The 25,953-nt window shown below is 39.9% G+C and overlaps 3 protein-coding genes and 1 long non-coding RNA gene across 5 annotated transcripts in view; all 4 read right to left on the bottom strand.

Moving 5' to 3' along the window:
• Window positions 1-1,229: 1,229 nt before the first annotated feature.
• Window positions 1,230-7,969, bottom strand: LOC117958041 (somatostatin receptor type 5-like). Of its 2 annotated transcripts, none has more exons than XM_034894261.1 (4): window positions 7,547-7,969; window positions 2,883-3,592; window positions 2,347-2,754; window positions 1,230-1,903 (listed from the first exon to the last, which is right to left on the bottom strand). In XM_034894261.1, the coding sequence occupies exons 1-4, from the start codon at window positions 7,587-7,589 to the stop codon at window positions 1,817-1,819; spliced, it is 1,248 nt and encodes a 415-aa protein (XP_034750152.1). In that variant the 5' UTR covers window positions 7,590-7,969; the 3' UTR covers window positions 1,230-1,816. The 2 variants fall into 2 exon arrangements, with proteins under 2 accessions (XP_034750152.1, XP_034750153.1); XM_034894262.1 differs by having other exon boundaries at window positions 1,230-1,900; window positions 7,547-7,962.
• Window positions 7,970-15,250: 7,281 nt separating this feature from the next.
• Window positions 15,251-16,739, bottom strand: LOC117957655 (myeloid-associated differentiation marker homolog). The gene has a single exon (XM_034893550.1). It carries the CDS (start codon window positions 16,407-16,409, stop codon window positions 15,558-15,560), a length of 852 nt encoding a protein of 283 aa, XP_034749441.1. The 5' UTR covers window positions 16,410-16,739; the 3' UTR covers window positions 15,251-15,557.
• A 573-nt stretch (window positions 16,740-17,312) lies between these two features.
• On the bottom strand, window positions 17,313-19,561 carry LOC117957654 (myeloid-associated differentiation marker homolog). The gene is made up of 2 exons (XM_034893549.1): window positions 18,995-19,561; window positions 17,313-18,569 (listed from the first exon to the last, which is right to left on the bottom strand). Exons 1-2 carry the CDS (start codon window positions 19,259-19,261, stop codon window positions 17,979-17,981), a joined length of 858 nt encoding a protein of 285 aa, XP_034749440.1. The 5' UTR covers window positions 19,262-19,561; the 3' UTR covers window positions 17,313-17,978.
• A 1,215-nt stretch (window positions 19,562-20,776) lies between these two features.
• LOC117957658 overlaps window positions 20,777-25,953 on the bottom strand; it is a 13,596-nt gene continuing 8,419 nt past the window's right edge. The window contains exons 2-3 of the long non-coding RNA XR_004659554.1: window positions 22,467-22,476; window positions 20,777-20,846 (exon numbers count right to left, since the gene is read on the bottom strand). This is a non-coding gene — a long non-coding RNA (uncharacterized LOC117957658). The remainder of the gene's footprint in view (window positions 20,847-22,466; window positions 22,477-25,953) is intronic.

Genomic DNA, 25,953 nt, shown 5'->3' with positions numbered 1-25,953 from the left:
AAAAAAGTCCTGTAAGGTGGCCATGTATCTACAGGCATAGGTGCCGATTTATGTTTTCCTCCGTGGGTGCTCATGGGCAAATGCCCTTTAAAAAAAAAAAAACTAGTCAATTAAATAACTCAATAGTAAAACTGTAAAGTAGGCACATCTTTCTACTTGGGACAGTGCCACTCACAAATAAAGATACAGATTTGGAGATGAAAAGTTTAACTGACACGTAACCGTGATCAGCTTTGTGAGAAATTAAGAATCAATGGAGCAGGGGACTGACAGCGACATAACCAATCACACTGTGACAGACGCTCAACAACTGCAATGTTTAATTTTATATGAATGTAGCCTACTGGCACACGTACAGTAGGTGTGCAGTTGGTGCTCAGTATGTGTGCTGCGAGGGCTCGAGCACCCACGGTAACGGCGCCTATCCCCACAGGTCCATCTTACTGAGTTGTTATTCAAACAAGCTCAAACTCACCATGAACATTGGTATTGTGGTTTTGCTTGGCTCAAGTCACAACTATGGAGATGCTACAGTGGTGTCCAACAACTTCCCAATAATGTTGGCATCGAATGTCAAAGCTCAAAGTCCAGCAGATAAACAGTGATCTTACTTCCCGTTGGCATCCACTCCAGCACATTTTGTTTTAGAAATGTGAGAGAGAAGAGATAAATCCACAATACTTGGCTCAGCTACTTGGCATTTTCAGGTTTGTAACATTAAAGTGAAAATGTCACAAAAATCCCAAACAAACAAGCCCAAAGAAATATAATTGGCTTGACCATCAACACTATTTTAGCCACCTTTACAATTAACCAACACGCTCACTAACATTGAGAAGGGTGAAGTTACCTGTATTATCAGGGCTCACATGATAAATTCAGCATTATGTAAAGCACTAATTTTAGAGTTTGTCTTCTTAAAGGAGTAGTTCCACTTTTTGGGAAAAATACTAATATGATTTCTAGCTGAGAGTAAGATGAGAAGGTTGACTGTTAAAGTTATCAGTTTTTTTTATGTCTAGTTTCAGAATTGCGATGTTTGCTCTGCTAGTGTGATTTTATCCGACTGGCAAGGTTAGCTAGTCGTTCCAAATCACATTCAATTGGATACATTGATGTGAGTCAAAAATATTGTTACATTTTACATGAAAGCAAAGCAAAGCAAAGTGATTTTGATTTCTTTTTAAACAAATCGTACATTATTAAAATATTTGAAATAAATGTATTGTTTTATCATTATTAAAATTGTTATATTTGAAATAATCGTTAACTGTGTCAACTCAACACTTCCTGCACATACTGTATGTGTCTAAGTGCTGTGAACATCATATACTGAATTTATCAAGACAACAGGTAAACACAGATCAATAGCATTAAGCATCAGCTGCAAACATAACAAAAGCACATGAAAGAACAAGGTTTCTCACCAGAAGATGATCAAAAACTGAAATTAAAGAAAAATGACAGTGTCCAATATGAGCTTGTTGAAAAAAAAAGTCTGTTTTTGTAAGGTAAAAAAAATTATTTGAGAATTTAAAGCATTTTAAGGTGGCATGTATTTTGTATTGTACTGAGATGTTTCCATCTTTACAATGCAGCCAACCTAGTTATAGTATAAAGACATGAAGAACAAAACAAAAGTGGGGATCCGTGATGAATGGTTTTCTCTCCTACTTTGCTCCTCTCAACAAATTCCCCAGTCAAGGAGGATTATCAATAAAGACAGGAAATACCAATCAATAAAAGGTCCTGGAGTAAATCGTCCAAGTCCCATGCACTAGTAATGCACTAGCACATGGCGGGTCATCTTAAAAACTCATAGCGCTGACTGGCCATTCACCTCTGCTTTTGAAGTTAGTGGATCACTGTCAAGGTCCCCTATCACCTCCATCCTGACAGGCTGCTGAAACCCAAGACACAGGGATTAGGGATACAATTAAGACAGAATGACAAACTTTGACATAGTTGTTGACATGTTGTTGTCAGTGAAGGAATCCCTCAAACTGTGAGTGTTGACATAAAGTTACACATACATACTGTTACATAAAGAGGGCTTCCTCTGTGGATGGGACATTTTCACACAGAGAATAGAAGACATTAGGGTGACTGAGCACTTTGACAGTTGGGACTGCTGATAGCTGATGGCACTTGTGCAAATTTATACCAAAGTATAGTATTACTATGAAACATGTTAGTAAGTAAGACTGTCAATAATAAAATTACTATGAGACACGTATTTATAGCACAATTATTATGTCTCCCTCTGTTTTCACCCTTCTTTTCAATAAACCTGCTGTAAAATGTGGTATATGTGCTTTACAATTATATTTCAGTTTTGCACAATACCTGAATGCACTGTATTTTCCCATTCTCCGTGGGATTTCTGGGTAAAACAGGATTGTGGTTTTCCTGGGATGCACTCCGTCCGCCTCCGACCCGGCCTGTGGTGCCATAATCATTTGGTTTGTGGAAGCAGAGCACTTTCTGGAAGCTCTGCTTGAAGTTGTCAGAGAGGAAGCCATAGAGGATTGGGTTGGCGCAAGAGTTGACGTAGGTGAGGATGACCAGGAAGAAGTAGACGTCAGCGGTGGTGTTGTTCTCAGGGATGATATGAATAAGGTTGACAATGTTGGTAATGAAGAAGGGCAGCCAACAAAGTACAAAGACCAACACGATGATCACCACCATGCGTGTCACCTTGCGCTCCGACTTACGCCGCTTAGTCAGGCCTACACGCATACTTGCTGACCTCACCTAAAAGTGAGATGGTTAATTGAAAAGGTTTTATGAGATCATGATATTATTATGAGCGCTTACAAAAAATACATGAATGTATTCAGACACCAATCAAAGCTGCAGGTTAATTGTATCTGTCCCATTACCTTAATGACAATGAGTAGGTAGCAGAGGCAGATGACAACCAGAGGACCAAAGAAGCCCAGGATGGATGTGTAGAGTATGAAGACAATGGACCACAATTCACGGGGTGCAGGCCAGGTTATGTTGCAGGTGTTGAAGTCCTCCTGTACACGTGAGTAGATTGTTACCGGCAGCACAATCAGTAAGGACACAACCCACACCATGCCATTGAAAACCTTGGCTGCCTGTGGCCTTCGCCATTTGGCACTGCGAATAGGATGAACCACAGCCAGGTAGCGATCAATGCTCATCACCGTCAGGCAAAAGGTGGAGGAGAACTGGCTCATGGCATCTGCAGACATGCAAACCTTGCAAAAGAAATCTCCATACGGCCAGTAGGAAAGCACACTATTGGTGCCAAGGAAGGGAATTCCCAGGATGTAGAGTTCATCCGCCAAGGCTAAATTGAGAATGTACATGTTGGTTACAGTCTTCATCTTGGTGTAGCGAACCACCACATAGATGACCAGTGTGTTGCCCAGAAGACCCACAATGAAGACAATGGTGTAAACGACTGCGGTGACCACACTGAACGGCATTGGTGCGGCCACCTCTGACATATTGTTGTAGGTGTGGCTGGTGGGATAGGGTTGGGGGGAAGACGTGTTGACATTCTCAGATATCGGTGTCCAATTGTAATAGCCATCCATGTTGAAGAAAGGAGTCCTGGTGTCTGTTTAGATTAGGAAAAAAAATCATTAGAGAAAACACAGAAACAAATTTAAAACCATGTGCTAAAAACAACATACGGGTAGTTTAGTATTGTGGATTCTGTGAATGTCTGCTTCAGAGAATTACTGTTATGTCTTTTGCACACACATGGGCAGAAGGGACTCTAGGCAAGATGCCCATATTTACCAGGAGACAAGAGAAACTTTCCACTGAATTGTCTGGGCCAGTGGCCAACATGCAATTTTTTATTAATGGGAAATAGCACTTTAGAAGCAGAGGATATAAGTGTGGCACTTTATTTTACGGTACGTTAATAGGACATACTTGTGAATCAAATTAGATCAGATTTAGAAACAACATGGTCTTTATTAGACAGAATGAAACAGTTACATGAGAATTAGACACCAAACACCTCAATTATGCTGTAGATAGTACATTAATAAGACATCAAAAAGGCTATATTTGCACCAAATTAGACCAAAACAGAGAAATAATTAGGTCTTTATTGGAGAGTGAAGAAACACAGCCCAGACACATTTCTGCTAATTTGAAAATGCATGGAATGCTGTAAAAGACCCAAAATATACTTTGACCCTATTAATTACAAAATAATTAATTGCTTCCGCTTTGCACTAAACTTGCGGTTGCTGGTTTTACGGGAGTAGTCACATGGACTGACACTTACGTTAAGTTACGACTGCTAAACATTCACGTAGTATGATAGCTAGATAATCTGGATTTTGCAAAGTTGCAATGTTTAGTCGATTTTAAAGCAACAGCTTCTTCACTCCATATTTAGCCCCCTTGTACCGAATTTAGTTGTAGTTCCACCAGAGTTTCACTGGGGATGATTGCAGGCAAGTCTAAAATGAAGTGGACTCTGTGGAGCTAGACGGCTAAATTTGTCTCTTCTGCCTGATAGTTGTTTCATAGATTTTATTGTAGTTTTTGCATTTTTAACATGGATTTTAGGTTGAAAATTGAATGAAAGAGTACTTATATATCCTTTCGATTTGTTACAAGTTGATTGGTTGTATCCCATAACACGCTAGCATTCTGCTAATGAACGTTGATTGGTCAGTGATCCTGCTTGATGGCATCCAAAGCGGAGCCAGAATGTCTGAGTGAATATTTAGGTGTGGTCTTTAAAACATTAGCAAACCTTGTTCTAGCACGTGTATTGACAGGGAGAGCTAAACCTGTCAGCAGTTTTTGATGCCTCGAGAGAAAAAAGGAAGTGACTCAGTATTTCTGGCCGTATGATGTGTATGACGTCTTTGAGATTTTAAAAGGCATTTTAAAAACAGAAAAGCCACTAGGGCGTTACAGTTTTCTTTTAATGAGCAACAAATGCACTGTAAGTAAATGAGACTATGCCAAATAAATGTATATACTGTCCTCTCAATGTTTTTTGTTTTACTTTTATAACATTTGAAATAATATGGCATTAAACCTGTCTAATTACAGCGTCTTGATTTATGGTGTCTGGATTATAACTATGTATCTGTATTATAACATCTTTTTTGGATCCAAACATTATGTGTGGTTTCTAATTGCAGCATTATTTAGTTAAATTATAACAGTGTTATAATTGTGTTTGTTTACCTTCTAAGAAAAACCATGTTCTTCCAGTTTGATCTAATATGATACAAAATAGGGCTTGTACCGTCAAATAAAGTGGGACCAATCACACACTATCACAAAACTAACTAACTAACTAACTAACTAACACAACTAACCGTTGTTTTGCTGTAAAGTTAAATAACGTCAGAGATTTTTCCCGCTCAAAGAAGTATTTAACTAAGTGTTCAGGGCACTTCGGCAAAAAACGTGAGGCCCTCAATAATGTAAAAAGCAGCAAACAAAACTCCGGCCCAGGCTGCTTAAAAGCATTCTGTTGGATCAGGGGCTATTGTACTGTTTAAGGTGTTTGAGGGTGAGTTGCATTTTCCTGTCATTGTGTTCCTTGTGGTTTTGATGTCTTTAGTTTTCTCAGAGATTTATGGAACTCATTTTCCTGCCTGCTTGCCTCAGGACTTCCTTTGTTGTTTGCACTGTATTTATTAAATCTTCAATATTCTTCACTGCCTACCCATTTGGGTCCAAGCCTCGCAACTCTTGTGACAGATCCTGACATAGATGTCCAAAAATATGGGGACAGAAAAAAACTTCAACCAAGTGGCAGGTAGCCCACAGCCTTAACGAGCAAGAGTGCCGCAGTGATTAATAAAGGGTTGAAGTAGGTTTTTTGGGCTAAACCTATTTAGCAAAGGTTATGGATTTTGTCATATAGCTCACTATTTTGTAAAATCCCTACCATGTATAAATATGTATTATTCAATTACATATCAATACAGCAACATCCTTTGTGTGATACTATAATCAATGTGCTGGTGCCAGAGATATTTTAAATAATTAAAAAAAGGTGTTCTAAACAGATTCCCTGCTCCCAGCATCGCTGATGGCTCCTCGAGCTGGCACTTAACACATGAATGAGGGAAACTTGAACGTAAGTTAACTAGACGATAAGGAAGAGATTTTCAACAAGATGGCAGACAGCAGTTTGAGAAAAATAACAGATGCCCCGGCCAAGTTTAAGTCAAAAGTCTGGACCGATTTTTGTACAGTTGCTGTATAGTTATAGACTGAAAAACTTGTGCTGCAGAATTGTGCTGATTTGTAACAGCTTGGACTTGCAGTGATTATGATGAGGAAACTTCACTTAACCTTTTCATGGACATTTTGTCTTCATAGTTTGACGGATATCATGATGTGTCATTATAGGATTGTCTAGCAATATATTGATCATCACAAAACTGCTGTATTGTGATATTATCAGTATTTTGAGCCATGTATCATATCATATCGGGAGGTACACTGTGATTTCCCACCCTTACCACATTCTAGCACACAAATGGTAACAGGAGATGAGGTACACAAAGGATGACTTTACTGATTATAAGGATAGAGGTTTGCTGATGGAACTTTTACGTAAGTAAAAGTAGCAATACCACAGAGTAAAAATACTGGATTAATATACCGGTAACTGGATTATAAATGTAGTGGAGTAGAAGTATAATGTTAAGTAGTAAAGTAGGTGTACAAGTAGGCTACAGTTCTTTTTTTTACTTCAGTATAGACGAGTAAATGTAATCAGTTACATTTTACCACTGATTATTACGCAACTGAATGTTGGTAAATTTAAGACACTTATCTGAAGGAGGACATTTAAACATTTGTATTTCATGTAAACTTTAAAACAATGAATTGTCTATTAATTAAAGTTATTAGTTACATTCTGCTGTTCAATCTATAATACACATGTTGTTCCTCACTGTGAACCCTGCATGTTTTAGATGGGGTCTTAAGGTTGTAACGGTATCCCTATAGCCATGAATGTGTGTGCTTGAAGTTAGAGCAATGGCCAATTGGCACCCTACTAATTAAATAAGTTCTGCTCCTGTAAGACTGCTTGTCCTCGGCTGGTGCCTTGTGGGTGACCTAAAAATAATAGTAACCTTATAATAGTTGTCTGACGTTGCAACTCGAGGCTATGGAAACGTGTTGCACAAATAAATGGGGTGACGTGAAGATTCACTGAACCGCGCTTCAAAACACGGGACTGACGCGCAACCCACAGCATGTTGTTTAGAAACAAACACTTGAAGCCCCTGTCCCCTGGATGCATGGGGCTTGACATAGTGCCCACCGATAGCCCTAGCCCGCAGTCATGAGATGCATGGCTCATTAAATCGGAGTTTGACAAATAAACCTTTAAGCTTATAACAGTTTTCCAAACACAATAGCCTACTGGAACGTTTCACGTCGTTGGTGGGTAATCGAGGACTGTAATATAAACTATGATGAATTTTTTTCAAAGGGTTATATTTAGATACATTTCATAAACACGTTGTTTCCTTTGCAATGCCATGACATCCGATGGGACTCAACCTACCTGTGCGCCCCTGTGTGCCGCTATCTGGTGGCGCGATGCGCATCTCCAGCGGAATAGATGCAGCTTTCTTCGAGGTCAACTCTCTCGCTCATTTGTCTCGTCGCTTGAAAGAGAAACCTCCTCAAACTTGACTTTTCTCCTTGAGTCATTTTCTTGCACGCTCAGGTTTCCATTTCCAGAGGCGCAAAATGCAATAATATCTTACAGGACCTATCCTCATTGTTTAGGTCTGAAGAAAATTCTGCGCAAGGGGAAATACATCCCTAAGCTGGTGAGGAGTCTCTCACTGGGTCATTTAGCGCATCAACGCACTGCGAGTATTTATGTGGAAAACGTCACCCCGCCTTTAGATGTGAAAGTCCCACCCATGGGTGGTTGTAATCACCTCACAGCACAATACCAGTTGCGCGTTGTGGCTCTCGTTTTCTTTTCTTCGCCTGTAGAGCTTCCAGCCAATCATGCAGTGATGCTGACTTTTTAACTGTGTGAGAGACAACGTGAGAAATGGAGCAATGCCCAGGTGCAGCCTGGGGAATAAATCACCTTGATGGTGGCCTGCGAGCACCTGTGACGGAGCGGGAAAAACAATGCTGAAATGGAAAAGTGGTGGGTGAGGAGGAGATTGCGCGTTGACGGAGAGATTTTGATGTTAATTGTGAGGGACAACTGCCTACTTTTAAGACAGCTTTGTGTTGCTGTCATCCAGGTTAGGATACAGCAGTGCAGTTGTGTGTGTGTGTGTGTGATTGTGTGTGCAATGTGTGCACAATGTGTGCGTGTGTCTGTATTTGCATGTTACAGTGTGTACTCCATTCCTGCATTTTCCATCAGTCTGAAGCATCAACGTGGGTTTTGAAGAAACAAGGGGAAGTAGGTGACATCCTATTGTTTATGGGTCCTGTTTAACCGGTCCTAACCAGGCCATTGGGCAGATGTCTGAGACTTGTGAGTGCATAAACACTATCAGAGGCTTGTCCTGTGGAGATAGTGTAGCACTGCCACGAAGATGATATGGCTAATTTACACAGTTTTTTCCACATTGCAGGCAATGCAGCACTTATTTTCAAGGTTACAACAACTACATAAACAACCCTTTTGATCATGCACAACACATTTTCATGTGTGGGAAACATTAATCAGAATCAGAAAAGGGTTTATTGCCAAGTAAGAAACACTTACAGGGAATTTGCCTTGGTGGTTGGTGCATACATAAACAAACATATTGAACATAAACCTGTTTGTCGAAACTGTAGAACAGTTTCTAGCTGAAGCAGTCAAGAAAAGCTGTTGACATTACAGAAAATGTACCAACATAAAGGTGTTAAACTGGAGTAAAGGGTACAGTAACTACAGAAAGTACAAGAGAGCATTTGAATTATACTCCCAATTTCCGTCTTAATTGTGCATATTACTGCTTATTCTGCCTCTCCGTCCCTCTCTTTAGCCATTTCATCTTTCACAGGCCACTTCAGCGTTAATCTTTACCTGTCCACCAGATGCCCTTAGACTTTTCTCCTTTCATTCCAGATCCCACCTCTCCCATCTGCCCTGCAATCAATGTATCCCCTTATAAGCCACTTACTATACCGACCCAGCTCCATTGTTCCAATGCCAGGTTGTCTTGTCTGTCTGCTTGTTTTTGGCCCTATTGCCTGACCTCTGGCTTTTGGATTTCCTTGCCTGCTACTTGGATGGATTTGTTCACTTTTCTAGTTTTGACCCTTGCCTGCCTAATGGACCTGTATGCCTTTGCATCTTATTTTTGTGTTAATAAATAATTCAACTGCACTCGCTTCCTCCGCCATCAGCATTTGGGTCCTACTCCTGTTGCCCTGCTCACTTCAGCCGTGACAACCAGTATATTTAAGGAGAGCTCAAAGATTAAACATTAAAGTCTGTTTATAGGTCTTGGGAAGTTTTACTGCATTTGTAGAATTTCTGGCTCCAGAGAGACAAAACGTGTCTATACATTCATTTTAAAATGAGGGGCCATTTAGGCCATATATCTAAAATACATGCAAACACTTTTACGTTACACACACGCGCACACACACACACACACACACACACACACACACACACACACACACACACACATAAAAAGCTTTCACATACACCACTTTCCCCTCACACTCACTACTTTTTCTCACAAACACTTGTCTTTGTGTAAGCTAAAAATCCGTCTACCAATTGGAAGGTTGGCAGTTCGATCCCTTTTTACCTTGCACACAGACATTTTGTGAGAGAAGTGTGTGCGAGGTGAAAGTGGTGAATGTACATGCTTGTTATGTGATGCGTGAGAAAAATGTTGTATGACCATATTTTGTATTTGTGTGTGCAAGGTGAAAGGGGTGTATGTGCATCCTTTTTGTGTGTGTAAGATAAAAGTGGAGAATGTTTTTATATATGGTCTAAACGGCTCCTCATAGCATACTCCTCATCTCTGCATAAAGCTAGCAGCTCAAGGCTACATCAGTCTATAGACTACCCTCGACGTTCCACATCCGGGATTGCTCTATGTCTTCTATTCAGAGTACTTCTTTCAAACTTCTTAATTGTAAAATTTGGAAAAGAAATGTTGTATTTTGCCTTGATTTTATACAATTTTATTGTTTTAATGTTACTTCTGGTCTGTCCGCTTGTTGTTAAAATATGAGTCAGAAAGAATCAGATGGCTGTTGAACTCTACATGAGATGACCTAACGCTCTGTCACTCTGCCTTAAGCTGTTTGCATGCTCTTCCTGCCTTCCTATATCAAGCTATGGGAATGTGCTTTGAGATCATATCAGAGTGGTGTCAGTCACCGACTTTGTCTGGCTGATGACAATAACCTGGCGGGGATCAATGAAAGAACTCTCAAGCTTACAGGAGTGGAACTCATGTGTGTAGTATTTATGGCAACAGAGTTCAATCAATACTCCACCTCTGATGACCAAGATAAGACAGAACAGTGTGTGCATATGTGTGTGTGGTTGTGTGGAGAGTGCAGGGTTGATTGGAGGACAAAGAAAGAAACAAATGAATGAGATGATGTCCAGAGTGGCAACTCTGTGGTTGATGCAGTGTGTTGAGGTCCGAAGATGAAATAGTTTTCACATTCATGGACAGAATATGCAAACAAACCGGTCTCTGTGCTTGTATGTTGTGTGTTCAATTTATTTGAGATGAGCTGGCCATTTGGAAAACCTTGCTGACACACAGCACCCATGGGCAAGGGATTTCTTAAAGCCTTCATGAGTTTTTTGTCTCCCTGTGGTCTGTTTGTACATCTATGTAATATCCTTTTAATGCAGTTTTAATTACATTTTGTGATTTAGGCACTGGGCTGTCTGTTGTGGAAGGGAGCTGTCTTCACAAAGCTAACCAACTTGTTTGCCTAATGTTGTTTACTTTCTACTTCAGACTGCCACTACCCCACACCCGACCCCCACATTCTGCTGTTGGGATTACATTTTACTAGAATTGTACCTCGTATGATTTTTTGTGACAAATTAAAATTAATTGATTGGTTCATGTAGCTGTTTATCTGGACACAGACTCCAGATGGAGCTGTTGACTGTGGTGGACTTGACATACGTTCATGTGACGCTAGGTCCAATTTATCCTTAATTTACGTTGCTATCTTGCGCTACATCGTCTGTAAAGACAGAAACACTTCTTTGGGCGGTACACCATCTCGGGGCTTCCTGTAACAATAGCTGTCAGCCCAGGTAGGCTACAAGGAGGTTTGTGTGGATGTGATCATGTTGAAGTGTAGAGGTTAATTCCTCTACGCAGACGGTCCAGTGTTGGAGGGCGACCTGTGATGGTTTCCTGCAAATCTGTCATATACATACAAAAAGAGAAAGCTCAAATGTCCAAAAGAGAGCAATAGAGCAATTTCTTCTCCACACCTTGATCACAAGGATCACAAAGATCCTTGAGTGTTCATCAGTTTCATTTCGAAGACATTCTTGTAGGGGCTAAAGATCCACAGTTTAAAGGCATTTGAGTGTAAAACCAAGATTCTTTTTGGTTATGCAAATAAATTGCAGTACTTAATATTTCTTCTAAGTAAGCCTCTTTGTACTTTCCCCTCAGAGGCAAATCAGAGTAGTTAATTAGGAAGGACTGAAAGGCTATATTTAATTAATTAAGTAAACCAATTTGACAATTTTAATTATAGCTAGCAAGGACTGGGTGGATGGTGGAAGGATTTTCCAAAAAAAGACCATCATTAAGCATTTAGGCAACATTAGGCTTTTACAGAAGTGCCAGTGTCAGCCTGTATTTAACACCCATTTCTGTAGAAAGGGAGGATCTGCATGAAGTGGAAGCTCAAAATAATCACTCCAGATGTCAGGTATGTAAAAATGAAATGAAATAATGGACAGCTTAGCCTGAAAATAAAATAGCTTATCAACACTTTTGTATCAATTTACACAAACCCTTAACCCCAAAGGGGAAAGCTGCGGAAAAAATACTGGCATCTTTTAGAGAAAGGAATGGCCCTAAGGGTTTGTCTGATTAAGACTTGGGATACCACGTTGGGTGTTATGTACTAGCTAGTGGGGTGGAACACAGCAGAGCGGTTCTGACATTGGCCAGGTTCTAAATTTCAAAGTGCTGAATTAAAACATGTCTGAATATCATGCATATAATCAAACCTAGATTATATTTTGTAAATGTGTTTTTGAGTACAGGACAAGTTTTAAAATTCGAAAAGGATGTCTTCTGTGTTGACGAAAGAAAAAGTTGTCCCTTAGCATTAACACTTTACAAAGCATAAAGTGAGTTGTGAGGCTTTATTTGAAATGATTTGGTCTTAAATGAGATCTGAGGCCTCTAATTGGTAGTCCTCATTAAAAACAATTGCTGATGCTATAGCAATTAGCTGAAATAACTTGTCACATTGGAAAGAAACACATAATACATCTTTTGTAAAAGGTACAACATGTTGACATAAAAAATGCAGAAGCACAGGGGGGCAAGGGCGACAGCAACGCAGCAGTAATAGATCTGAACATAACCAACGGACAATTTGACAAGGAATATGTCACGCAGGAGCTCAAATGCATGACATACATGCTTTCCACACGCATAAATTATTAGCATTATTAGATCCACCAGCTGGGCCATGGCCTTTGTAAGTGGATAACTGGGTTAGCTTGATTTGATTGTTGATGGTTTGACATGGGCCTGGATTTTTCGGTTCTTCGAAGCTGGCTTGAGATTTATGTGGTGCTACTGTCAGAGCCCCTGAACTACTTTTTATGAAGATGTTATCAAGACATATATTTAAAATAATGATGGCAAATAAATGTTCATCCAAAAAAAAAAATACAGTGGCCAAAGGCAACCACGCTACAACATCCCAAAAACTTCCAATGGGAGAAACGTGCTGCAAACAAAGAACACACACACATTTTTCAGGGGTATTGATTTTTTCCAGTGACACTCCTGAAGTAGTGCCAACTAGTTAGTGGTGATTACTTTTCATAATGTCCTCCTCTGATTACTGCTCAGTTGAATTAAAGGCCACTACTGAGAAGGGAAGTTTAATACAAGATAATGACCAAAGAGAAGGAACAGAGTTGGTGTGAGTCTGAGTGAGACATGCGCCGTCACGCTTACAGCTTTGGTTATCTGATGTGTTCACCTCAGTGGACCGCAGCATGCGGCTAGACAAGAATGTTGAAAAACCACTCAGATTTCAGGGCCATGTGTCAATAACCTGTATACAGTAGTGATTCCAGCATTTATTAAAAATATGCTCCTGTTACAGGCTGGTTTCAGCTTCAGTAAGTAATCATTTGGAAAACTGTGAAGACCTTATTACCACACTCTCCATTTAATGGATAAAGAATGACTCACTTTCAGCTACTTTTGCAATCTCTTTTATATTATCCTGATGGGGTGCTATAATTGAAGGTCAAGATAATTTTAACAATAAAAGACCATTACTGCAACACTAGCCCAATTTTGCTAGTACATCAGGGGTGATGCATCTTGTTAGTGATTGTCCCAAAGGGCGTCCACATTATTTTCGGAGCATGAGGATGAAATGTTTTTGCCAACAGAAACCTGAGGCAGTACACGACTGGAGGTAGGATGCCATCCCCCTTGTTAGCAAAATGACCAAAATGCATGCCCCTTGTTAATCTGCCACTAATTAGAGTTTATTTAAATACATTGAACCTGGTTTGGATTGGTATGTAAAAAAAAAAAAAACTTTACTTCAAACTGCCCTATTTTAGAAAGTAAATAAACACATTTAATAAATGGTTTATAACATACTACAATGTTGTTGTAAGATGATAAACATGAGAGTTATTAATGTATTTCTCAATGACTATAACGTCTGATGTGGAGGCTGGTATACAGTATTAGCAGATAATGAATGACTATATAATAAAATATGTTTTCAAGAGAGAAATTATTAGTGCTGACAAATACTTTACATTAAACAAACACTTGTCCTTATAACTCCGTACAACTACATTATTATGCTATAAGTGTTTTTTTTTAATTTGTATATACTGCTAATAAATGCTAAATAGGAGGACTTACAGTAAAATGCTACCAAGACGTTCTTGCACCTTGTGCCAACCAAATGAAAGTAGACTCTGCTGTTTGCACTTTGCCGCTGTGTCTGAAAGATATAGACGATTGACCTAAACATGCTCTGTCTTTCTGACAAACTGACATGAGAAGAAAAGCAAAATGTCCACGCTTCAATTGCTCCATTTGACTCAAGTTCACTCACACAGATTGGTCTGCCAGGTAGTACAATAGCTACAGGCTTACAAGTGAGATTTGGTTGATGTCCTTTTAAGTTTCCAATTGGTTAAAAAAAGGGAAGAATGAATTGACGTCATACTTTTTCTAGCTTTCTGGCCCTTCCTGCCACATCCCTAAAGAAGAAAAGAAGCTAACTGACAAAAAAAGAAAAATAACACCTTGCAAGAAGTCCAACTCCATACTCTGCAGCTGCCTTTAGCAGCTGCAGCTGCCAGTTGATTAAAGGATTTTCTTTTTCACTTTTCCCACACATCCTTCCAAGGTCTGTAAATGTCTGACTGTCTCTACCTCGCTCTCATCAATTTCTCTCTCTTGTTCCTTTTTCTTCCCATCTCATCTGTCATCGGCTGCTCTGTTTGTCATTGTCCTGCATTCAGTTTACATTGATCTTTTGTTATCTGTAGGCAATTATTCTAAGGCAGATTTGTTCATGCCACAAGGATTAAAGGAATAGTTTGACATTTTAGAAAATGTTCTTATTTGCCTTGTTGCTGAGGTTGAGAGGGGAAGACCAATACCACTCCTCTGTCTGAGAGTGGTATTAATCCTCTTTCTATCCACTGTTCACTCTGCAAGAAATCAAATGAGTATATTACCCAAAATGTCAACCTATTTCTTTGATCAGCACCTTACTGCACCAACAAATGACAAGATGACAAGCATAAAAATGAAAACATAGATTCACATGCAGCATAATTTGACTATATGCCGCAGTGTAATATAGTAAAGTGTACGCACATTATTAACTGCACTGTTTGATCACTCTTACGAATCAGGATCCAAAGTTCTACCAGGCTATGTACTTTTTATTTATTTATGGGGGGTGATGGTGCAGTGGATATGATATTGGCCTTTGATGTGGGATGGGTAGGGGTTAAAGGTCTCGCTCAGGGGCAAGACACTTAACCCATAGTTACTCCAGAGGTGTGTGTGCTCTGACATATATAGAAATTGTAAGTCGCTTTGGATAAAGCATCGGCAAAATTACATTTAATATTATTTATTTTTATAACAGCGATACCAGAATCATCATCATTAACTAACACTACTCCTTTTCCCCCAATATTTCATTATCCTAATCAATCATCTCTGTCAACACTGTGAACAGCATTAGAATAAGATATAATGAGTTCAGCATTTGCATTGTGTCCAACACAACAACAACTTAATTCAAACCCTGCAGAATTTGTTCTCAGTTCATGCTGGTTAATAAGTTAATGAGCAGCAGCTTCACTGGTCACTGACAAAGAACACAAGGCGTATAGAGTAGGCAGTGTCCAGGGTGTAAACAATAACGTTGAAAATTGTCATGAAGGTGACTACCACCAGTTTATCCCAGGCACAGAGGTGGCCACAGCCACTGGGTCTCTTATTGTTGCGGAAACTGTACAGTGGCCAGATCACCATACTTGTCACATACATTACCGCTGCCAAAATGTTGTAGACAATAACAAGCTTGTCAAAAGAAAATGGAAAAAAAGAGGTCATTTGTGTAATAGTGAGCAGGATTATGAGGATGGCGAAAATGAAGCACAATGAGTACACAGCCACGCACCATCGCAGTCCTGGGGATTTAAATTGGCCTTCTTCCAGGGATGTGAAGATGAGACAGGCGAGGAACGTCTCCAGCATCTTCATAATGCCGGGCAACGTGGAGAGGAATCCGCTCTTCTGTCCACTTGGATGAAGGCGAGTTAAAGCCACCTCACCTGCGTACACCCCGAAACAGACCCAGGACACCACAGAGGCACCGATCTGGCGATGGCAGGTATTACAGGTAAAAAAGGTGGGGTAGATGATGGAGACAGCAAGGCACATGAGGCTTGCTAGCATTGCAAAGGCAGTGGTGAAATCATCCCAGGGGAAAGGTAATTTGGCATTGATGGTTGTGAACTCCAAGATGAGAATAAGAAGGGTGAAGAAGCAGCAGAAGCACCAGGTAAACATGCACCATGCCCAGTAGGGAGATGAGACGTGTCCCACTGTTGCCACTAGGCTAAAACATATACAGGTGAGGATGGTCGCCATTATTCGCATGATGCCCACAGGCTGGATGAGTGCCCGCAAGTCAACACCCATCATAGCTGGATAGAGTGTGTTTGATCTCAAAATAATGTTGTTTTCAAAGTCAGATGATTCTACTCAGGGCATCCCCCAGTGCTGCAAGGCCTTGTTTTCCAAAACAGATCCTGTTGAAAAGAATCCATGAATAGCCAAGAGACTGAGCCGGTGTGATCTTTGAAACTGAAACTCAAAGTGTGATGGTGTATATTCAAATACAAACTACAGGGCTTATCTTTGCAGTTTACGGCCCCTGTCTCACTCCATGGATTGGATACTGGTTGGGTGTTGCCATCTTCATCTTCCGCCACACACACCGGACTCTGGACCTCAGTGCAAGCGTTGTTCAGAAGATAATCTAAAGTCAATCTAAGTCTATGGAAAGCTGCCCTTATCCTGTGCGTTGAGATCACTTGATTTATTGTTTGGAAGAGTTTGTAGGAGAGTTTTTATGAATAATGATTACACGTACATACAAGTGCCTTTTTCTTTTTTAAATCTGAAACTATAGCATGATGTTTTAGTGTATTTACTGTACCATTGCCAAACATCAGTGATTACATTTACATCCAAATGCAAAATATATGTACTATGAAGACTCCCTTTTTGTACATTGAACCAAAGAGAAAAAAACTCTTTTAAAAAACACACCAACACACAATATACAATATTTGACAACAGAAACACTTTTCTGAAATAGATTTTATTCTACCGTCGTTTTTTCTTTTTCCATGTCTTATTTTGTTTTTACAAAATCATTAAAATCTGCCTCCTCCTGTGTCCTTATTTACACTTTGTAGAGAGGAGCAATGCCCCTGACTGGTCAAAGGTTAAACAACTAATCTCCCAAGATATCATTAAGGTAAACAAATTAAACTGCCTCTACTCCTTATTGTTTTTACTTGTATTGTTAAATGTAGCAGCAAAATAGGAGTGGAGTTGGAGTGGTAAGAATGAAAGGAAAAGCTGCTGTTTGTTTCAGGGTGTGCACACATTGACACACCTTTGCAAACATCATTTGAGAAGGACATGAGTTCCCACTTTACCTGTTAACCATTGAACAGAGTATATGACCATTAAGCAGATTACTAATTGTATGAGTTTCATTCAGTCATTATTGTGTTTAGTTTCTAAGGTGTGGAAACAACCAAATAACAGTTACACCCATGGTGATGTAAGCATGCACAGTTAACTACACACTGTCAAGACATTTTATTCATATTTCACACTGGGATTGACAAGAGAATGCACTAAAGGAGTTTGCCACTTAGGCCGACATGGTTATAACTATGCTGTATAAAAAAAACAAGATTAAGAGCATCAAATAAAAATCATGGAAGAATACAAAGGCAAAGAGATTGGGATTACTGACGTTAAAACATTGTCCTCAGTGAATGCACAATCATGACAGATAAAAGTCATTCAGACCAAATCCACAACAATGCATTGGAGTTATTATGATAACAACAGTGAAATAAAATGTGTTTCACAAAAGTTGTACAAGAGATGCTTTACATACTGTTCTCCTGCTGTTAAATCTTTGAGTTCTAGGGAACCTCCAACAGCTGAAACATGGGGCCTATTTACAACCTATGTTCTGCTAATGAAGAACACCAGCCTAAAAGAATAAACAGTATCCACAATGTAAGCAGCAAGGTTGAAGCAGGTCATGAAAGCGATGACCACTAAATTATCCCAGGGACATGAAATCACATTGGAGCAGTAGCTCGGCCTGCTATTATTCTTGAAGCTGTACACTGGCCAGACCACTGCAGCTGTGATGTACATCAACACGGCCAACACGTTACAGCCTGTCAAGACTTTGTCAAATGGTGCGGGAAAAAGAGACAGAAGGCGGCAGATGGTGAAAACTATGACAAGGATGGCAAAAATGAAGCAAATGCAGTAGACAGCAACACACCACTGGAGCCCTGGATACTTGGAGAACTGGTTGTAGTCCAAGCAGATGAAGATGATGCAGGCCACAAAGGCCTCCAGAACCTTAAGGAGGCCCGGGACCGTAGACAGAAATCCACTGATCTCACCAGGTTTAGCCCGGGTCAGCCCAACTTCAACAGTGTACAGGATGAAGGTCAGACAGGAAAGGACAGTGGCTCCAATCTGTTTGCCGCAGCTAGAGCAAGTGAAGAAAATTGGATAGATGATGGATGTTGCCAGCACCTGTATGAGAGAAAGGTAAAAAATAAGGTGTGGAATCACATTTTCTTTAGGATACTCTCTAGATATGTATTTGTCTCTTTGTGAATATACTGTAAATGAGCATAATTGAGAACCATATTGCATAAATCTTTTGGCATCAGGAAAGAGTAAACATGTAGATCTACAATAGCCCAATGTCAAAGTCTGTCAAACATGTGATTATTATTATCTTGTGAGTTGTGGCCATGTAAAAAGATGCTGTTGAAGTTTTTTAAACAGGGCTTCTCCTACTCTGTTATTTCATTAAACGTAAGGGTGTGAAAAACAACATGAGCCAAATGAAATCTTGCGACTAGCAAGCTGCCCCGTGAACATCTCTTTTGGTTTATCCTGAACAAATTTGCATCCAAAGATAAATAGCAAGATAGTTAAAAAAATGTACACACCATTAAAGTAGCCAACATGGCAAAAGAAGTTGTAAAGTCATCCCAGGAGATGGGCAACTTAGCGCTGAGGCTGGTGAATTCCAGAAAGATGATGAGGACGGTGACGCAGAAGCAGAAGCACCAGGTGAACATGCACCACGTCCAGAAGGAGAAAGTACTGTGTCCAACTGATGCCACCAGGCTGAAGGAGATGCAGGTGAAGATCACCTCCAGTATCCGCACAATGCCTACCGGCACCGTTAGTGTCCTGAAGTCCAGCGTAACCATGTTTGTATGATGATGTATTGTCCTGTGGTCGGTTTACAGTGGATTTGGATAACTATTTAATTAAATAATCTCTTTTCACCAGCTTGTCTCCACTATCCTTGTTGATTTAATGTTTTTCTTTTAACAGCTCTTTGGTAATTGTCAGTCCTCGCCTCTCGTTCTGTTAGTGTTGCCTGAATGACGAACACAGAAAGTGAGGTGATTGTGAAATGCTGTCCTCTCCCTTGTCACCGCCCTTGCACACCTTGAAATGGCTCCATTTAAAATGGAGTGTTTGCATAGCGGGGAAGTATATGTTGTTCACTTCCATTTACTTATCAGTTGTGTTTATAGGCAATAAAACACTGTATTTAGACATTTAAACGTGAACTTCACCTTATCACATTCACATATTTGCCCACATAGCGTCTTCCCCACCCATCAATAGTTCAATTCTGTAAATGTGTTACAGAAGACTTAAGAGGAACTGGGCCATGGTGCTACAGAAAAATGTGAGATATACAGAACAGGATGGAGGGATATTAGGAGACATTAGAGATTAGGAGATAAATTGGTCTTTCTTTGGATATGAAGTGTAGGTGGGAGATAAGATCCAAGATTTATATTCAAAATGTTGTTTTTTTAAGACATGGACTGATTCACGAAGGGCTATGAATAACTGTTGCAAATTTAAACCACATTCTTGTAAACTGCTAAACACTGCTAACTGCTAACACACACACACATACACACACACACACACACACACACACATACACACACACACACACACACACACACTTTGATCAAGCTATTTAATTTCTAATTGAAATAAATACAACAAAGAGAGTTCTGAACCAACCTTTTATCTCAGAAAGAATAACTGGTCAGTGCCAAGGAAAACAATGGAGACATGCAAATTAAAAGTGTCCCACGTGATTGATTTTCATTTACCTGCTGAGAAAAATATGGAAGTATAGTAGGCGTTCATCTATTTGTTTGTCTTTGTGTTTATTTATTTTTTAACACTAGGTGGTAGTCACCTGTAATGGGACCGCATTCATACAGGAAAGCTAATTCGGCCATGTGTGGGTGGTGATGGTGCAGTGGACATGACACATGCCTTTGGTTTGGGAGATCTCAGTTCAATTCCCACTGCGATACATCAACCCATGTGTCCCTGAGCAAGACCCTTAACCCAGAGGCGTGCAACCTCTGACATTTATGTAGTAATTGTAAGTTGCTTTGGATGTAAGTGTCAGCTAAAATACATGTAATGTAATGTTTTGCATGCCTGGGAAAGCTTCCCTTTTTTGACCGTGATCATGTTGTCTGCAGGTAGTGGTAACTAAATTTGTTTAAACTACCAAACTGTGTGATTAATGATGTACCTGGATTCAAGAAAATACATTTTTAAGCAATAAATGAAACGACATATAGCCAAATGAGGAACCATCTTGATATTGTTTGTGCGTTAAACAGCTGATGCTTACGGCACATGTCAATTAGGTCCGCCGGCATTGCAGCACCTCCCTCAAAACAGAGTGGTAAGGGCTAGGGGTGAAAACACACTCCTATGAAATGAGACACCACTTGGTTATAAAAACTTCCAAGATGCTGTCTGCAAGTGTGTGTATGTTGATTGCTAGGGTTTTGACAACAGTGTCATATGCATGTATATATTTTATAGTTCATTTATGTTCACTTTGGTGGTGGTGGTGCAGATACAGATGTTCTTATCAGAGTACTATTTACAGTATTGAAATAGCTTACACTATAGAAAAGCTTAAGTATTAGCTTAAAAAAGATAATTACATTTAAAGAAATCTGTAATTTCTCAAACTCAAACTTGAACCAGAACCTAGACACCCATTTGATTGAATTGGACTCATTCAGTAGCCTGGTGCGCGGTCTCCTCGTGACAGCATACCTACCATGTAACAAACATTTAAAAGGGTGCCATGCAGTTTTGGCCATTTCTTCGCTGTTTCTCGTCCTACAGCTTTGGAATAGATATTTGGCAGCTCCTTTGTTTATTTTTGTCTGACTCCTTGCTTGGTCAGTCTGCTGCTTCCTCTTTTTCTGTTCCTCCGACAATGCTTCCTAAGTTTCATTTTTTTTTTTTTTTTGTCGGGTCAGTGATGACGACAGTTTGAAAAACTCCGAAAAAAAACCTCCATCTCTACTTTATTAGCCAGTTCTTGAATGGGCGTATGTGTGCAGTGCCCTAAAGCTATTTTTACATTGCGAGACCTGATATCACACGATACTTCCTGACGCTGAGTCCGGGGAAAGTTGCAAGGGTGGTTTTCCGCTCACAGGCGCTAGGCGGGAGCGAAACGACTACCATTTAACTCGAAACAAGTCACATAACTATTCCAATGACTCAGGAGCTGTTCAGCTAAGGTAAATTGAGCTAAAAAAACTGCATGGTTCACCCTTAACTTAACACAACTACCAAGATAACATGACATGTATTTTTATGTAATATCCATTGGTAATGTAGTCTATGAATTTCTATGTACACAATCATCTAAGATGCACGACAAATAAAGATCGGTTCTTGGATTGGTTGATAACTCAAACTTGCCGAGAACCTACACACCCGTTTGGTTACAACAGACTTGAGCGGCTGCTCGGTTACATTTGGTCTCGTTCAGTAGCCTGCTGCGAAGTCTCCTCGTGACAGCCTATCTACCATGCTGCCCGCAACATTCACTTCTCTAACATTTAACTTAACATAACTACCAAGATAACATGACGTGTATTTGTATGTGATGTACTTCCCCATCAATAATGTGTGAATTGCCACTAACACAATCATCTAAGTGCACTAGAAACAAGGCTTGGTTAACAACTAAAACTTGCCAAGAACATAGACATCGCTTAATTGCATTGCACTTGAGTGGTTGCACGGTTACATTCAATCTTGTTCAGTAGCCTGGTGCGCGGTCTCCAACCCTTCAACAACTCTTTTGGTCCAATCGTGCTGCTTGAGTTAGTCAATGTTCTGATTGATTTTACCACCACTCCAGTGGAGGCACTAATGAGGTGAAAAAAAACTGGAGTGAGTCGGGTTTATAGACGTACAGCACTCAATTTTCCCCGTTCAGTAACACGACTTGGGCTAATTAAACTGCTCATCGGTCAGTTCGTCACCACCAACTCACAACCCCTAGAGATTTGGGTGTTGGGGAGACATTAGGTGTTACTCCCGTTCCAGTACAATACGTACTCTTTCTGTATGTCACTGTATACACTTTGTTTAATATAGTTTTGATAATTCTAATAATAATGACTTTCTATTGTCACAGCACTGCATTCACAAAGGGATAAGTTTCTTCCATTGTGATAAGAGATTGCTGCATCCCTTTACGCAGACCGTAGCACTGGCATGTGACCTTTTATGTTGCCTGTGACCAGACACTGAGAGCTGAACTTGGAATATGTGATTTTGTGATATAACAGTTTTGATCAGGTGGAGGTGCTCCAACTAAATGAAACTATTATGTAACAAAAAGTCATACAAACTTTTACCTCATCTTTGTAAGCTTGTTATCTATATGGGAAGGCCAGGCACTTTGTCAACAGAGACTTACTCTGAGGTTTCTTCACAACGAGATAGGGGCTCCTACACCTCTTTTAAAAACACATGTAGATTATGCAGTGATTGTGTAAAATCCCCAACATCTTTTACCAAAAGACTGTTACCAACAGAGCAGCCTTCTTCAGCAATTTCATGCCTGAGACACTAACAACAATAATTATAAATAACGAAAACAACCCTCACAAAAAACATGAGTAAAAGCAAAAGCTAAATCTACAAACAAGACAAAAGAAAAAATACATTGTCCTTCAACGACCAGGTGTTTTTGAGCTTTTTGTCTTAGCACATTATCAATGTTCTCACTGAACAAGTATGCAGCTTTAATCAAAGCTCATGGGAGGCTGCCTTGAAGCAGTTGAAGCTTATCAGTAAAGGCAGTTGCGCAACAGTTATGATTTAACATTTAATTGATCTTAAAAGTCCTAAATATCCTCCCCTTCCACACACATGCACACATCTTAATGTTTCTGTAAAAAAAAAGAAACAGGGCTTAAGAGTAAAGGTTGGAAAGTTAAAGGTTTCCACAAGCACTTTTTTATCAGCATCCGGCAGTGATCTGGCACTGTCACCCTAGACCTGCTCCAAGTGAAAAGTGTCATGAGATTACTTCAGTTATGATTTGGCACTATGTAAATAAAATGTAATTGACAGTGGTGGGGTCAAGGTTAAAACCTCAGGTTATTGCTTTACATTAGTTCACATTTATCCCATTGCATCTTAAGGACTTTAAGCCAAAGCATTTATGTTGTTTATTTATTTAATCTTTATTTTATTCAATATATTTGCCGTTGTGCAGTTGTGTTACCCTCACATGTGCACCTGCTTAAGGGACACACCCAGAAACTGTTAAAACATAAAATAGGTGTCCCCTACAGTAGAAACCACAATGTAGTGTTCATGGTCAACTTCATTTAACAGCACAGTAGTTGTGCTGAGAAACTGGAATAAAATGTTGAAGACACAAAGAAACAGATGAAAAAGTGGAGGTTTGTGTGGAGAACAGACGAGGGGAGTAGCTCACTAAGGCGATGTTACGGTCTGGGTCTGGCTGGCCGTGAGTATTTGTTTTGTTTTCTATTCTTCTGAGTTTTCCGTCAACCTGCCTTGTTTTGTACCTGCTGTTTCTTTCTCTCCTCCCCCTCCCTCCTGCTGAAGCCAGCTGACAGCACACACCTGAATCAAATCATCATTCACCTGCACCAAAATCAGCCAAGCTCTTCAACACATCTTCGCCTGATTGTTGCTCCAGTAACCCTAAGGCTATGGAGCAACACATCAAAGATTCACTAGCTGCCGGTATCATTTGCCTTTCCTTGTCCCCGTTGGGGACAGGTTTCTTTTTCGTGTCCAAAAAAGACAACACCCTTCGCCCTTGTATTGACTACCGGGAGCTCAACGCTATCCCTGTCAGAAACAAATACCCACTTCCCCTGATGGATTTGGTGTTTGAGTCCCTCTCCCGGCCCATCGTGTTCTCTAAAGTAAATCTTATGAACGCTTGTCACCTCATACAGTTCTAGGAGGGGGACAAATAGAAAACCGCCTTCAACAAGCTGCTGGGGCACTACAAATACCTGGTTATGCCTTTCGGGCTCACTAACGCATGTTCCAGGCCCTTGTTGCATGTCCTTCCCCTCTCCCTCCGACAACAAAACAATTTGCATTTTGAGCCTTGCGTTTGAGTAAAAAGATTATTTGTCGGTTTTCCAGAAAAAAGTTCACTGAAAAGCCAAAGAGAAGAGAGCTACAAAAAAATTTGTTTAGGTTTTGCCTCTCCTGGAAGACATATAGCTATTGGTCAGTGGGCCTGTCTCCTCTAGGCGCAAAATGCTATGTAAAGTACATATCTGACCATGAATGTGCCTCACAGTTGCATACCATTAAGGATCAATACATGTCCCTTTGGCATGCTCTCTGACCCTAAAACCTTAGTTTATGCCAGACTCTACTGTGACAAATATAGTTTTTCTTAGTATTGACCTACTGTTTAGATCAATAGTGAAAACTGGAGTACAGTAAGTCTGGGGCCTGTAATTTAATGACGTCTGCAAAATCTTGAATTGCACATCGCTAATGAAATTATACTTGACCTTTTCGACGTATTTTTAAAGTTATCCATCAACACTCGTATTATAAAAAGCCAAACCAGTAGTAGAGAGTGGTCAGGCTATTTACCGATTTCAAAAAATACGGCAGTTTGAAAAAGTCACGGTTTTAAAACCAAGAACATTTTCTGTCATGCCATTCCTAAGCTATGAGCTGTTTTTTATGAGTCTACAAGGACAGAAAGTGCAGTTTCGAATTCCTGCTCCCTGCCAGTGTACAATGTGTTTAAAAATAAAACATGTTGTGTTCAATAGGGGAAAAAAATGTTGTTTTTTGCAAAGACATAAAAAAATAACACAACTTTGGCTGTAATTGCAATACTGAAATACTGTGATATTATTACGAAAGGTTATCATACCGTCAGAATCTCATACGTATGCGTATGCATAGTAGACACAACAACACCCCTCTTTTGACAAACATGCCACTGCATACAGTTCACTGTTGATGATCATGTTTCTTCCTGTAATTAATGTTGCTGTTTCATTGCATCCAATTGTAAAACACGAGTCTTGTCAATGACATAGTGTTGCACGAGTATGAAATAAAAAATGTGACTTAGGCAAACAGTGATTCCCGGGCTGTTGTATGAAGACCTTTAATCAAATCCATAATTTAAACTGTTCACGCAGAAAAAGCAACAAGAGACGAAACAGAAACATGTAGCAATGTGCACTAAAACACAGCTTTTGCCAAGAGTTAAAACAAAGTAGCAAAACATCTGCCTCTAATACTACAATAACCACGCAACCACCTAGGGCATTCTGAAAAAATGCGCCAGTAAATGTTCCCAAAGTACATATGATTAATCAAAACTTGTCAGCATGTCACATGTTCTCTGTGTGTTCTAGTATTCTTCCCAGCTGCTGGAGTGACCTTAAACTGACCGTGCATTCTGCTTTCTCTGTGCAGCAGGGAAGGAAAACATGTGTCAAACATTATAATGTTGTATTCCATTGACCTCTAGTGGCCATTTATATGTATATATATATATATATAT

This window comes from Etheostoma cragini, chromosome 15, assembly GCF_013103735.1.
Source record: "Etheostoma cragini isolate CJK2018 chromosome 15, CSU_Ecrag_1.0, whole genome shotgun sequence".
Lineage (NCBI taxonomy): Eukaryota > Metazoa > Chordata > Actinopteri > Perciformes > Percidae > Etheostoma > Etheostoma cragini.
The sequence above is the reverse complement of the archived record's forward strand: the minus strand, read 5'-3'. Positions and strand labels throughout refer to the sequence as shown.

Coding starts and splice junctions, on each gene's coding strand:
- LOC117958041 (XM_034894261.1), bottom strand. CDS start 7,589: ATGCGCATCGCGCCACCAGATAGCGGCACACAGGGGCGCACAG. Junction 3,593..7,546: donor CGGCACACAGGGGCGCACAG/GTAGGTTGAGTC, acceptor TAATCTAAACAG/ACACCAGGACTCCTTTCTTC. Junction 2,755..2,882: donor ACCTACTCATTGTCATTAAG/GTAATGGGACAG, acceptor TCTCACTTTTAG/GTGAGGTCAGCAAGTATGCG.
- LOC117957655 (XM_034893550.1), bottom strand. CDS start 16,409: ATGATGGGTGTTGACTTGCGGGCACTCATCCAGCCTGTGGGCATCATG.
- LOC117957654 (XM_034893549.1), bottom strand. CDS start 19,261: ATGGTTACGCTGGACTTCAGGACACTAACGGTGCCGGTAGGCATTGTG. Junction 18,570..18,994: donor CCATGTTGGCTACTTTAATG/GTGTGTACATTT, acceptor TCTCTCATACAG/GTGCTGGCAACATCCATCAT.